Source organism: Chelonoidis abingdonii, chromosome 1 (genome assembly GCF_003597395.2).
Source record: "Chelonoidis abingdonii isolate Lonesome George chromosome 1, CheloAbing_2.0, whole genome shotgun sequence".
Taxonomy (NCBI): domain Eukaryota; kingdom Metazoa; phylum Chordata; order Testudines; family Testudinidae; genus Chelonoidis; species Chelonoidis abingdonii.
This window is the reverse complement of record NC_133769.1, coordinates 365,827,206-365,839,316: the sequence shown is the minus strand read 5'-3', so window position 1 is coordinate 365,839,316 and position 12,111 is coordinate 365,827,206. Positions and strand designations below refer to the sequence as shown.

Genomic DNA, 12,111 nt, shown 5'->3' with positions numbered 1-12,111 from the left:
CTTCTATGAGCCGTGGGTGGCCTGGAGCGGGAGTCCTGGTAAATTGCCTAGGCTTGGGCCCATTGCATTGGGAAGGCTATCAGTGGATACATCCACAGCAATCTGTACCACAGTTGAGCTATCTCGTTGTGAGGGCATTTGGACTCCATCTGGATCCAGGATGGTCGTTGCTCTTTTGGTGATGAGTGATGTGGTAAGAAAGTGTATGGTTCCTGCACATCATCGTCTTCAGTGAACGAGAGTACAGTGTTATGACAGGTAAGCTATAACTTAACTATAATGAAACATATAGTGAGGATATATATATATATAGAGAGAGAGAGAGCGAGAGAGAACATGAAAAGGTGGGAGTTGCCCAACCAACTCTAAGAGGCTAATTAATTAAGATGAACTGTTGCCAGCAGGAGAAAAAAAAACTTTTATAGTGATAATCAAGATAGCCCATTTAAGACAGTTTGACAAGATACTTAACATGGGCGAAATAGATTCAATGTGTGTAATGGCTGAGGTATATGTTCCATTCTATGTGTCTGATGAAGTGGGCTGTAGCCCATGAAAGCTTATGCTCAAATAAATTTGTTAGTCTCTAAGGTGTCACGAGTACTCCTGTTCTTTTTACCAAATAGTAGGGACTCCAGTGCCAACAAGACAGACAAATCGCTCTGTTGCAGTAGATTTCTGGCGGTTCTGATGATGGTACCATCGGTGCCAATGGGGAGAGCCCACCTATGTTTCTGTGGCGCTCTCTGTGGAGACATCTGTGCCCTCTTCCTCAGTCTTTTAGAGGAACACGTCTCCTGTCCCTGCCAAGACGTCCATTGGCCTGCCTCTGGTTGGAGAGATTTCTACATCAGTATCATTTTCAAGCAGAGATCCTGGTCACATCAGGCTCTTGCTTTCAGATTACTGCAGTAGGGACGTTTTTGCGGGATATGTGCTTCCCTGAGACATTGGACACACAAAGAGTGCTCATCAGAAATGGGCATTGCTCCATGGAAAGAGCAGCATCGCTTAAAGCCTGGGGAGCCAGGCATCTCTAATGGTTATCCAACCCCAGTGAGGGGAAACTACAGGGAGGGTAGAACTGTGAAAAGTAAATGGTTGTTTTTTTTTAAAGAAAACTAGCACCAGCATTAACTATAACTTTTTAAATGACTGACTAACTACTGAAACTTATTTTTCTAAAGGTTTGGCAAGAGTGACGAACACTGCCCCAGAGCTCCATCTTCAGCTGAGGATGGCCTAATGCATGGACATTGCTACCACAAATCTTTGATCGATGCTGCCGGGGTGCACCAACACCTGAAGTGGCGCACCCACAGGGACAGCATTCAAAGAAGAAGTAAGGGGACAGTACTTCTGACCACTCCTACTGGGGTCCACGTTTGGTGCTACTAGGGGGGTGGAGCGGAAGAAGCAGAAGAAAAAACTATCAGTTCCTTCTGAGTGCATGGCTAACCCATCAGTATTTCTTGAGACTTGACTACTGTGTACAAGACTTGAGCATTGACATTAACAAGTGTTAGGAAATCCAATTTTGAACACTAGGACCGAGTAAGTCTGGCATGCACTCTGAAGATACATAAAGAGGAAAGAAGCCAGCCTACCCAGGACAATGAACTGGCCATAAATAAAATCAGGCTGGAAATTAGAAGTAACCATCAGAGGTGTGAAGTTCTGGAACAGCTTTCCACTAGGGGGCAAACTAACTAGTTTTAAGATCAGCAAAGAGTCGTGTGGCACCTTGTAGACTAACAGATGTATTGGAGCATGAGCTTTCATGAGTGCATCCGACGAAGTGGGTTGGGTATTCACCCAAGAAAGCTCATGCTCCAATACGTCTGTTAGTCTATAAAGTGCCGCAGGACTCTTTGCTGGTTTTACAGATCCAGACTAACATGGCTATCCCTCTGATAATTTTAAGATGGAACTTGATGGGATTATATGAAGGGGTTGGCAGCGATAACAGGGCACTGGACTCAATGACTTCCAGTTCTTTGTTCCACAAAAGCTATATCACAATGGCTGAAGTAAAGAGATTGAAGGGGGCTTGTGCATTGCACACCCTTTGCACAATCCCCCACCTCTGTTGCACCCTCCCTTTACCAGTGGAAGCACACAGGCCTCTTGCAAAAGGGCTCTCTGTGGCCATAGAGGATGAGGCTAGGTTTGTATACAAATGGCTTCATCCTGTTTGTAGGCAAGTAATACATACAGTACAATTCACACAAGAAATGCACACAAAGTGGTGCCTCATTATACATGACTTCTGTTGATTTGAATGGAAGTTGTAGGCCTTATGATCAGTATTGGGCTCAAACTGATACATTTGAAGGCCAAAAAGGAACATCATGCTCATCTAGTCTGGACATACATTGCAGGCCACAGAACCTTGCCCACCCACTCTTATAACAGACCCATAACCTCTGGTTGAGTTACTGAAGTCCTCAAATCATCATGATTTAAAGACTTAACGTTACAGAGAATCCACCGTTTCCTCTAGTTTAAACCTGCAAGTGCCCCATACCTCATGCTGCAATGGAAGGCAAACTCCCCCCACCCCGAGTCTCTGCCAATCTGACTTGGGGGAAAATTCCTTCCTGACCACGAATATGGCGGTCATTTGGACCTTTAGCATTGCAGAAAACCAAACAGCTAGACACCAGGGAAAGTATTCTCTCTAGTAACTCAGATACCTCCCCATCTTTGTCTCATCATGGGGTGTTAGAGATATTTGCTACTTCCAGTCACAGATTGGCTACATTCCAATGTAGACCGTCTCATCATACCAACCCCCTCCATAAACATATCAAGCTCAATCTTGAAACCAGTTAGGTTTTTTGCCCCTATTGTTCCCTTTGAAAGGATGTTCCAGAACTTCACTCCTCTAATGGTAAGAAACCACCATCCCATTTCAAGCCTAAACTTGTTGATGGACAGTTATATCCGTTTGTTCTTATGTCCACATTGGCGCTTAAATTAAATGACTCCTCTCCCTAGTATTTATCCTTCTTATGTATTTACAGAGAGCAATGAAATCTCCTCTCAGCCTTCTCTTGGTTAGGCTAAGCCTGCTCTTGGTTAGGCCTTCTCTTGGTTAAGCTATCTCTTTCTTAGCCTTCTCTTGCTTAGGCTAAGCTCTTTCAGTCTCTTCTCATAAGGTAGGTTTTCCATTCTTCTGATCATCCTAATAGTCCTTCTCTGCACTTGTTCCAGTTTGATTTCATCTTTCTTTAAAACGGGAGACCAGAATTACATACAGTATTCCAGATGAGGTCTCACCAGTGCCTTGAAGAATGGTACTAACACTTCCCTGTCTCTACAGGAAACACCTCACCTGACGCATCCTAGGAGCATATTAGCCTTTTTCACAGATGAATCACACTGGCGATTCATAGTCATCCTGTGATCAACCAATACACCCAAGACTTTCTCCTCCTTTGTTGTTTCCAACTGTTAAGTCCCCAGCTTTTTAAAAAAAATTCTTATTCTTAGTCCTCAAGTGCATGACCTTGCACTTTGCACTATTAAATTTCATCCCATTTCTATTAGTCCATTTTCAAGGTGATCAAGATCTTCTTGTATGATATTCTGGTCCTCCTCCATATTGGCCTTCTGACTTTGTGTCAGCTGCGAATTTTATTAGCACACTTCCACTTTTTGTGCCAATAAAAATGTTAAATCAGATTGGCCCCAAGACCGATCCCCCTGGAACTCCACCAGTAGCCTCCCTCTAGCCTGATGGTTACTCTTTCAATATGATGTGTTGCAGTCTCCCCTTTCACCAGTTCCTTATCCACCCTTGAATTCTCATATTAATCCCCATCTTCTCCAATTTATCTAATAATTTCTCATGTGTAACTGAATAAAATGCATTACTGAAATTGAAGTAGATTTAATCTACTGCACTTCTTTTGTCTTAAAAAATCAGTAATCTTCACAAAGAAAGAGATCAGGTTGCTCTGGCATGATCTACCTTTTATAAAACCAAGTTGTATTTTACCCTAATTGCTGTTTACCTCTATGTACTTAACTACTTTCACTATCAAAATTTGTTACAAGATCTTGCATACAATTGAGGTCATTCTAACAGGCCTGCAATTTCCTGGATTGCTTTTTTCCTTTCTTAAAAATAGGTACTATATTAAGCCATTCTCCAGTCATACGGTGTGATCCCTGAGTTTATGGATTAATTAAACAGAAGGGGGAAATGAATTCCTGTTTTTTTTTAAATATCCTCATAAAATGTATTGTGTACTCAAGGAGTAATTTTCTTTGTACTCAAAGCTGTAATTCTGATGTGCATAAGATGTGTTCTTCAGACATAATAACAAAATAGTTGAATCCTATTTTAAATGCAAAACTCAACTCTTAGTCTTAACTATGGAACCATGAACAGCACTTCCATCGTAAAACCGTGTGTCTCACAGAATAGCTTTGAAGTTGGATAAAACAAACTTAACAAAACTTCTGTAAAATGTGCATGAAGCTAAAGTATTTAATTACTAACCTCATCCATACCACAGTCACATTCCTCCTCATCTTCTAGTACACCATTACCACACGTCTGTGTTCCAAATATTTTCTTTTCTGGTATGTTAAGCAGGCATGTTTTTCCTGGTTTTCTTATCGTGTCAAAATAGAATGCTCTGGAGCAGTTACTGAACTCTGTGCACATTATCCGCCTGCACAGGGAGAAAATATCTAATACTAGAGAACACTTTAATCTGTCAATATATCAAAATCCAATGGCTGAAAATTGAAGCTAGACAAATTCAAACAATAGAAAATGGAACTAATAGCTTCATTCAGCACACAAGATGGATGCACAAAGATATGATGGGAATCTTAAATGTGGCATTTTCCTAATTTTTAAGTGCTTGACTTTGTAACCTAAACAACATTCTTCTTGAAGTGGAAACATGTATTACCTTCAAGCCATTCACCCAGATAAAATGTGAAGATCTGATTTAAAATTAAATGAACTTCTCTAACACACAACATAGAATGGAGACCAACTGACTATGCACTTAGATATAAAATCAGATTAACTGTGCTTAGCTCAGGAATAACACTGTTCATTAAAAATGTATATACTGTAAAACCAAATTAACCTGTATTACATTTTCAATGGAATATTCTCTGGTCAACAAGTTAAAATTTAAATGAATAAAAATACTTATGATTTTATAATGAATCCCAATTTAAAAAAAAGAATTCCATACCTGGGTCATTCTTTCCTGCAGACTGATTCCATCAGTACAGACCAGATAGGTAGTCTTCCAGTATCTGTAAATCAACTTAGAGTCTACCAGTAGTAGTTGAGAATTTTCCAACTTTTTCCACTGACTCCTCTCAGTTATTCTCCAGTCAAAGTTTAGCAAAACTATAACTTCAGCTTAGGTTAGCCAGTAACTGAAGTGAGGGGGATGTGTAGTTTTGGACTTGGTTCACAGAAAAAAATTCCCAGGTGAGAAGTTCTTTCTTGTGCATCCTGTTTCTAACATGATGATAGACAAAGCTGTTTTGAAAGGAATATCCTCTCTCCCAGCAGGGGCTAGGAGGGAGAAGAATGGTCAGAAAGAACCAGACATTGTGGCTTTAGAGAACTAGGCGGGGGAGAGATGTCCTAGCAAGGGCCTATGAAAGGTAATCTTAGAAAAATGAAGGTTACTTACCTGCAATCAGAGTTCTTCGAGATGGATTCTGCATATTCACACTCATGGGATGCTCTGATCGGTGGAACCCAAGTTAGCAATGCCCACTGGAGAACTCACACACTTCTTTAGCAGACATTTAACGTTCCATGGTAAGGATATAAAAGGGTGTGGCTCTCCAGCCACCTCAATTTCTTCCCCCACATCCCATGTCCCTTGGCAAGTAGAATTCCAAGGAAATGGGGAAAGATGGGCGGGGAGTATCTATATGCAGAGTCCATCTCAAAGAACCCCAGTTACACCAAAGTAATCTTAATTATTTCTTTGCGGGGCCTCTGCATACTCCCACTCATGGGATAGACAAAGAAGCAGTAACTGTAACCCAAGATGGTGGGATATGGAGTTCTAACTGAACAATGATTGCAGAACAGCCATACTACACTTTGCATCTGATATAGACTCTAAGTCTAATGAGTAATACTTAGTGAAAGTATGCATTGAAGTCCAGGTTGTTGCTCTACAAATTTTCACAAGAGGAACGTGTTTGGGAAAAGCCATAGAAGCTGACTTAGCCCTGGTATAAAGTCCAACAGACCTGGTTAGGGTTAGGGTTAGGGTTAGGGCTATATAGGGACAATTATTTTAATGGGTCCTTGTTCTGCTCTCCATATCTGCGCATACTCACATTCCATAAGGGGGCATTCTGTTTGGACATGTCCTGGTAAGGAGCAGGGCATGTCAGGGAGAGGAACAGATCGGAGGAGAAGTAGAGTGGGTCAACCTGGGGCATTGCTGGGGAAGCCTGGCTGAAACCAAGGCAGGAGTCACAGCTGGAGGTGAGTAGAAGGCAGAAAGGGCCCAACTCAGCATACACCTTGGGCTACACAAGCAAAGTAACAGTAAGCTGTTGCCTACAACGTGTGTATGCAGCAGCATAGGGCAGGAGAATTTCACTCACCTACTCCTGTATCAAACCTATGTCTGAGCCACTGAAGTCCTCAAATCATTGTTTAAAGACTTCAAGGTGCAGGGAATCTTCCAGCAAGTGACCCGTGCCCTACGCTGCAGAGGAAGACGAAACCTCCCCAGACTCTCTGCCAATCTGCCCTGGAGGAAATTTCCTTCTCGACCCCAAATATGGCAATCAGCTAATCCCTGAGCATATGGGCAAGACTCACCAGCCAGACACCCAGGAAAGAATTCTCTGTAGTAACTAAGATCCGACCCCATCTAACATCCCATCACAGGCCATTGGGCATATTTACTGCTAATAGTCAAAGACCAATTAATTCCCACAAAATAGGCGTCCCCATTAATCACCTCCATAACTTTATCGAAGCTTAGGCTGAAGCAGATAGGTCTGTGCCCCATTGCTACCCGTGGAAAGGCTGTCCAGAAGCTTCACTCCCTTTTTGATGATTAGAAATCTTGTCTAATTCAGAGCTACCTTCCCAATGCTTAGTTAATCTGCATTTTCTTGTGTCCACATTGTACGGACTTAAATATTGCTCTCCTCCCTGTATTTCCCGCGATATATTATAGAAGAATCACAGCTCCCCCAGCGTCTTTGGTTTAGGCCCTATAACAACCAAGCTGCTGACCTCCTGCATATGACAGTTCCATTCCTTGATCATCCTAGTAGCCTTCTCTGGACCCGTCCAGTTTGAATTGATCCTTCTTAAACATGGAGACCAGAACTGCACACAGTATCAGATGGGGCCACCAGGCCTTGTATAACTAACAAAAACCTCCTACTCTATTTTGGAAATACTGCGCGAGGATCCCAAGACCGCATAGTTTTCTTTCACGGCTATACACATGGCGCTCATATCATCCTGATCAAGCCAATACCAAAGGGCCTTCCCTCCTCAGTTATTTCCAACGTGTCCCCAGCTTATAACAATAATTCCTGTATTATCCGAAAACGCATGACCTTAAATTCAACTCTTAAATTTTCATTATTACTATTCCCACGCTTACACAGTCTCCGACTCTTGTATGATACCTGTCCTGCTCTGTGAGCAATATCCCCAGCTGTGTCACTAACAACCTTATTGCACTTCCCACTTGTGCCAAAGTCAGTAATAAAAATTAAATAAGATTGTCCCAAAACAATCCCTAGGGAACCCGTAATTAACCTCCCTCTAACCTGACAGTTCGCCTTCAGTATACCCATGTAGTTCCCTTTTACCAGTTCCTTATCCCCTTTCAATTCATATGATACCACTTTGCCAATGTAATAATAAGTCCATGGGAACGTACAAATGCCTTCCTGAAATTGAGTAATAGATCACTGCATTCTTTGTCTAAAAATCAATTACCCCTTCCTCAAGAAGGGATATCAGCGTTGGTGGGTATATTTACCTTTAAAACCGCATTCATTTGTCCCAACCTATCTCCACATTAAGTATGCTTTCGTGCCATTTAATAATCCTTCTTTGGCACATTAGAAGAAGGAGAAGAAGTGTACACTCACATCTATGAATAGAAGGATATCTATGTTAATAAAAAAAAAAACAAACACACCCGAAAACACGCATGCACTGGACTCAGTGGGTCTTGAATGGAGCCACAGGTAAAGCCAAACAGACCATCCTCACACCAGCGCCTGCTGTCAACGTCTAACCTAGGCCCATAAAAGCCAGTCCCGAGTGAAGCTCTGCCTGAAGGCCTATGGTCAGAGGCCGAAACAGCTGATGAAGCCTGCGAAACCTACTGAAGCCAGCTACAAAAGAGAGTGTCTGAACAACTGGGGGCCCTCCTGTCTGGACGTGACCTTGCGCCTTAACTGCCCACCCAAGCTTGATCGTAGCATCTATGGTCCTGTTTCATTTATCTCTCCTCTGAGCCCCAATACCTGACAATGGCCTGACCATGGTGCTGATTAAATTGTCTCCTGCTTCTGACTTCCAATCGCCCAGCTGACTTTTGACTCCTGATCGGCATGTGAACCTGGAGCTCTATCCAGTAGTCGGGCTTGTCATAGACCGCCAGAAATAGCCGAGATGGAACCTTGGGCACCAGTATTGGCCATTCTCTCATCTTCTGTGTACTCGCCAGAAGTCCATAGCCAGGTAGGCAAACTGGAAAGATTTTCTGTGGTCAATATCACCACTTTGCATGACCTGCACGAGTTGAACAGTCTGAGGCCACCCGAGAAGACCCACAGTTTAAAGATGACCTGGTCCATCGTAAGATACATAGGCCGCATACGGCTAGATCCCGTGTGGACTACACTACTTGATGTTCTTAGAATAAAGAGAGGAGAAAAAGGGGCCCTGCAGTCCCGCGAACAATGTGAACATTGACATTCTGAATTGAATGCCCGCGAAATGCTAACAAGCCAATGTGCTTGTCAGCATTGAATCCTAAAGAAAAGAAGGTGCTGGCAGCACCACTTGTGCTGCCTGCTGTGTGACATGCTTTGTGTCGGTGCAGCAGATAGTCCAGGTATTTGTGACTGGACAAATGGTCAGCGTAGACCAGTTGCAAGCCCAGACAGAGAACCTCTCAATTTTGACACGTAGGGGCCTGGTCGAGGGCTTCTGCAACCTAGTAAGGCCTGGCAAACTTGTCAGCAATCAGCCTGGGATTAACATGGCGCCTCAAGGCCATGTACATGAAGGAATGCAGGTTAGTGGAGGCAATTGACCAAGCCCTGGAGATCAAATCAGGTGCAATAGGCTGAATGAAGTTGCACTGATAGCTCCAGTAGACTGGAAACCAGTTGGCAATACCACTCTGTGTGGGAGTGGGAGTGGGGGAAAAACGTAGTAAAGATTTCCTGTCCCAGGATAGCAGGAAGGCATTTGTGATGGAACCTAGGCTATGACCTTTTAGAGAGAAGAACTGGAGCCATTTTCTGTTGTATTTGTTCATAAATAGGTCAATTTGTGGCATCCTCCACTGCTGGAAAATGCACATAGCTATATCCAGGTGAAGACTATTTGTGGTGCCTGGAGAAAGACCTGGTCATAAAATCTGCTAACTTATTCTGTACCCCTGGAAGGTAAGAGGCCTCAAGGTTGACTGAAAGGGCTATGCAAAATTCCCATAGCTGAACTGCTTCCTGACACAGGAGGGATGACTGAGTTCCTCCCTGTCTGTTGAGGTAAAACACAGCTATGATGTTGTCCATAAGGACAAACAGGTTTCTCCCTCTGGCATGAGGTAGGGAAACCTGACAGGCAAGATGAATCACTTTGAACTATCTGAAATTGATATGAAGAGAAAGCTCTACTGAGGACCAAGACCCTGAGGTCAGAGTGGCACAAGGTGAGCTCACCACCCTAGAGCCACATCTGAGACCAGAATTACCAATGGTTGAAGGCAGAGGAGGGGAACGCCCACACAAATCTTGAGAGGATTCAACCACTAATTCAGCAAAATTAGAACCTGTGAAGGTACCATAAGCACAAGATCCAGATGCAGACAGCTTGGAGAGTACACTGAGGCCGACCACATCTGAAGGGGTCTGAGGTGCCACCTCCCATGTGGTACTACATAACTGTATAAGGCTATGTTTTCTAACAGCTTCATACAGTTTTCAGCTGCTGTGATCCAATGAATCTCGAGGAATCTCATGAGAGATTCAATAGACTGAGAACTTGACTCTTTGGCCTGGGTAGAGTCCAATATAGCCCCTATAAAATTCATCCTCTCTACTAGACAAAGGATAGACTTCTCTGCATTGATCAGTAGTCCTAAGGTCTTGAAGGCTGACTGAATGAGATGAACACTGGATATAACCTAAGCTTTGGACAGCCCTTGACTTGCCAGATATTCATTTAAAGGTAGACTTGCACTCCTAGTCTCCTAAAGAACACTTCTACCATGAAGACATGTTCTGTTAACACTCAAGGAGCTGCAGATAGGCCGAATGGAAGCACTGTGAACTGGTAATGAGAATGATTTATTACAAATCTGAGGAACTTTCTGTGTTCTTGGTATATCGACACATGAAAGTGGGCATCTCTTAAACTGAGGACGGTGTACTGATCTCCAGCACCCCAAGAGGAAATAATGCATGTCAAGGTTACCATGTGAAACTTAATTTTTTTAGATAGTTGTTGAACTGAGACAGGTGTAAAATAGGTGGGAGTCCTCTCTTGGTTTTGGGGATTAGGAAATAATGGGAGTAGAAAACCTTCCCTCTTAAATTTTGTGGTACCTCCTCTATGGCTCCTACCTGAAAGAGAGATTGAACCTCCTGGACCAGAAGCGGAGTGCCTGAAGAGGGACAGGAAGGGAGGGTAAGTAGGAGGGGTAGAAATAATTTGTAGGGTGTACTCGACTACTGTCATGCTCAATGCCCAATGATACATGGTAATATGGGACGAAGCACTGAGGAAATAGGAAAGGCAGTTTGCAAATAAAGGAAAAAGAGAGTGAGTCTGGCATCCGGGAACTGGCATTGAAGCAGAGGTAGGAGGAGGAGGTGGTTTACACTTAAAACTTCTTTCTCTGCAGGTCTTGTTGTTGAGGAGTTATTGAGCCTAGTAAGCGCTCATGAGAACGGTCCCTGAAGAGGGATTGTGGAGGGAGTAGGTACGTAAAATGGATGGAGTACCTGGTTAGAATGATCGGTAGGACACATCAGTCTGATGATATGTGTTCCCAGGCACTGCAGAATGCTGCCAATCGGTGGACAAATGGGTGTGGAACAATGGTTGGCTGTGTCAATTGAGGGGAGTGGTCTAACAGTGCCTTGACCTGCCCATCAGAAATGGTGCTTAGACGCAGAGAGCTGCAATGAAGGTTGTGCGCCAGGTGGTTTGCGTTTAGGGAATTTCCCTTTCTTTTCAGCTCTTGGTGGCACTGAGTTTGGTACTGAGAAGTCTGTGGTCTGTGCTGGGATTGGGGACTAAGTCATCTCTTTTGTCTCAGTGCAGAGACACCCAGTGACCTCATAGTAACGCTGGACTCTTTCAGGGTGTGAAGGGAGGCATCAGTCTTCTCGGCGAAGAGCTTCATACCCGCAAAGGAAATGGACCTAGCTGCCATTTTGGCCATGTTGAGAGGAGATTGCAGTGATGTCTTAACTACTAATTGACCCTCCTGAATAATGGCCTTGAATGAGTCACAATGTGCTTCTGGCATCTTTTCAATAAAGTCATTCAGCTTCAAGTAATTTATGTAATTGTATTTCGCTGTGAGGGCCTGGTAATTGGCAATACAAAATTGTAGTATGCCTGAGGAGAACACTTTTCTACTGAATAAAACAAGGCACTTCACAGAATGATAGAATATCAGGGTTTTGGAAGGGACCTCAAGAGATCATATTGTCCAACCCCCTGCTCAAAGAAGGACCAGTTCCCAACTAAATCATCCCAGCCAGGGCTTTTTCAAGCCTGATCTTAAAAACCTCTAAGGAAGGAGATGCCACCACCTCCCTAGGTAACCCATTTCAGTGCTTCACCACGCTCCTAGTGAAATAGTTGTTCCTAATATCCAG

General features: G+C 43.4%; 1 protein-coding gene across 1 annotated transcript in view; it reads right to left on the bottom strand.

Annotated features, from left to right (window-relative positions):
* The window catches only part of LOC116820524 (disintegrin and metalloproteinase domain-containing protein 20-like), a 174,012-nt gene that overhangs the window by 79,475 nt on the left and 82,426 nt on the right, over positions 1-12,111 (bottom strand). The window contains 1 exon segment of the mRNA XM_075066834.1: positions 4,511-4,685. Coding sequence (XP_074922935.1) covers positions 4,511-4,685 — 175 coding nt within the window.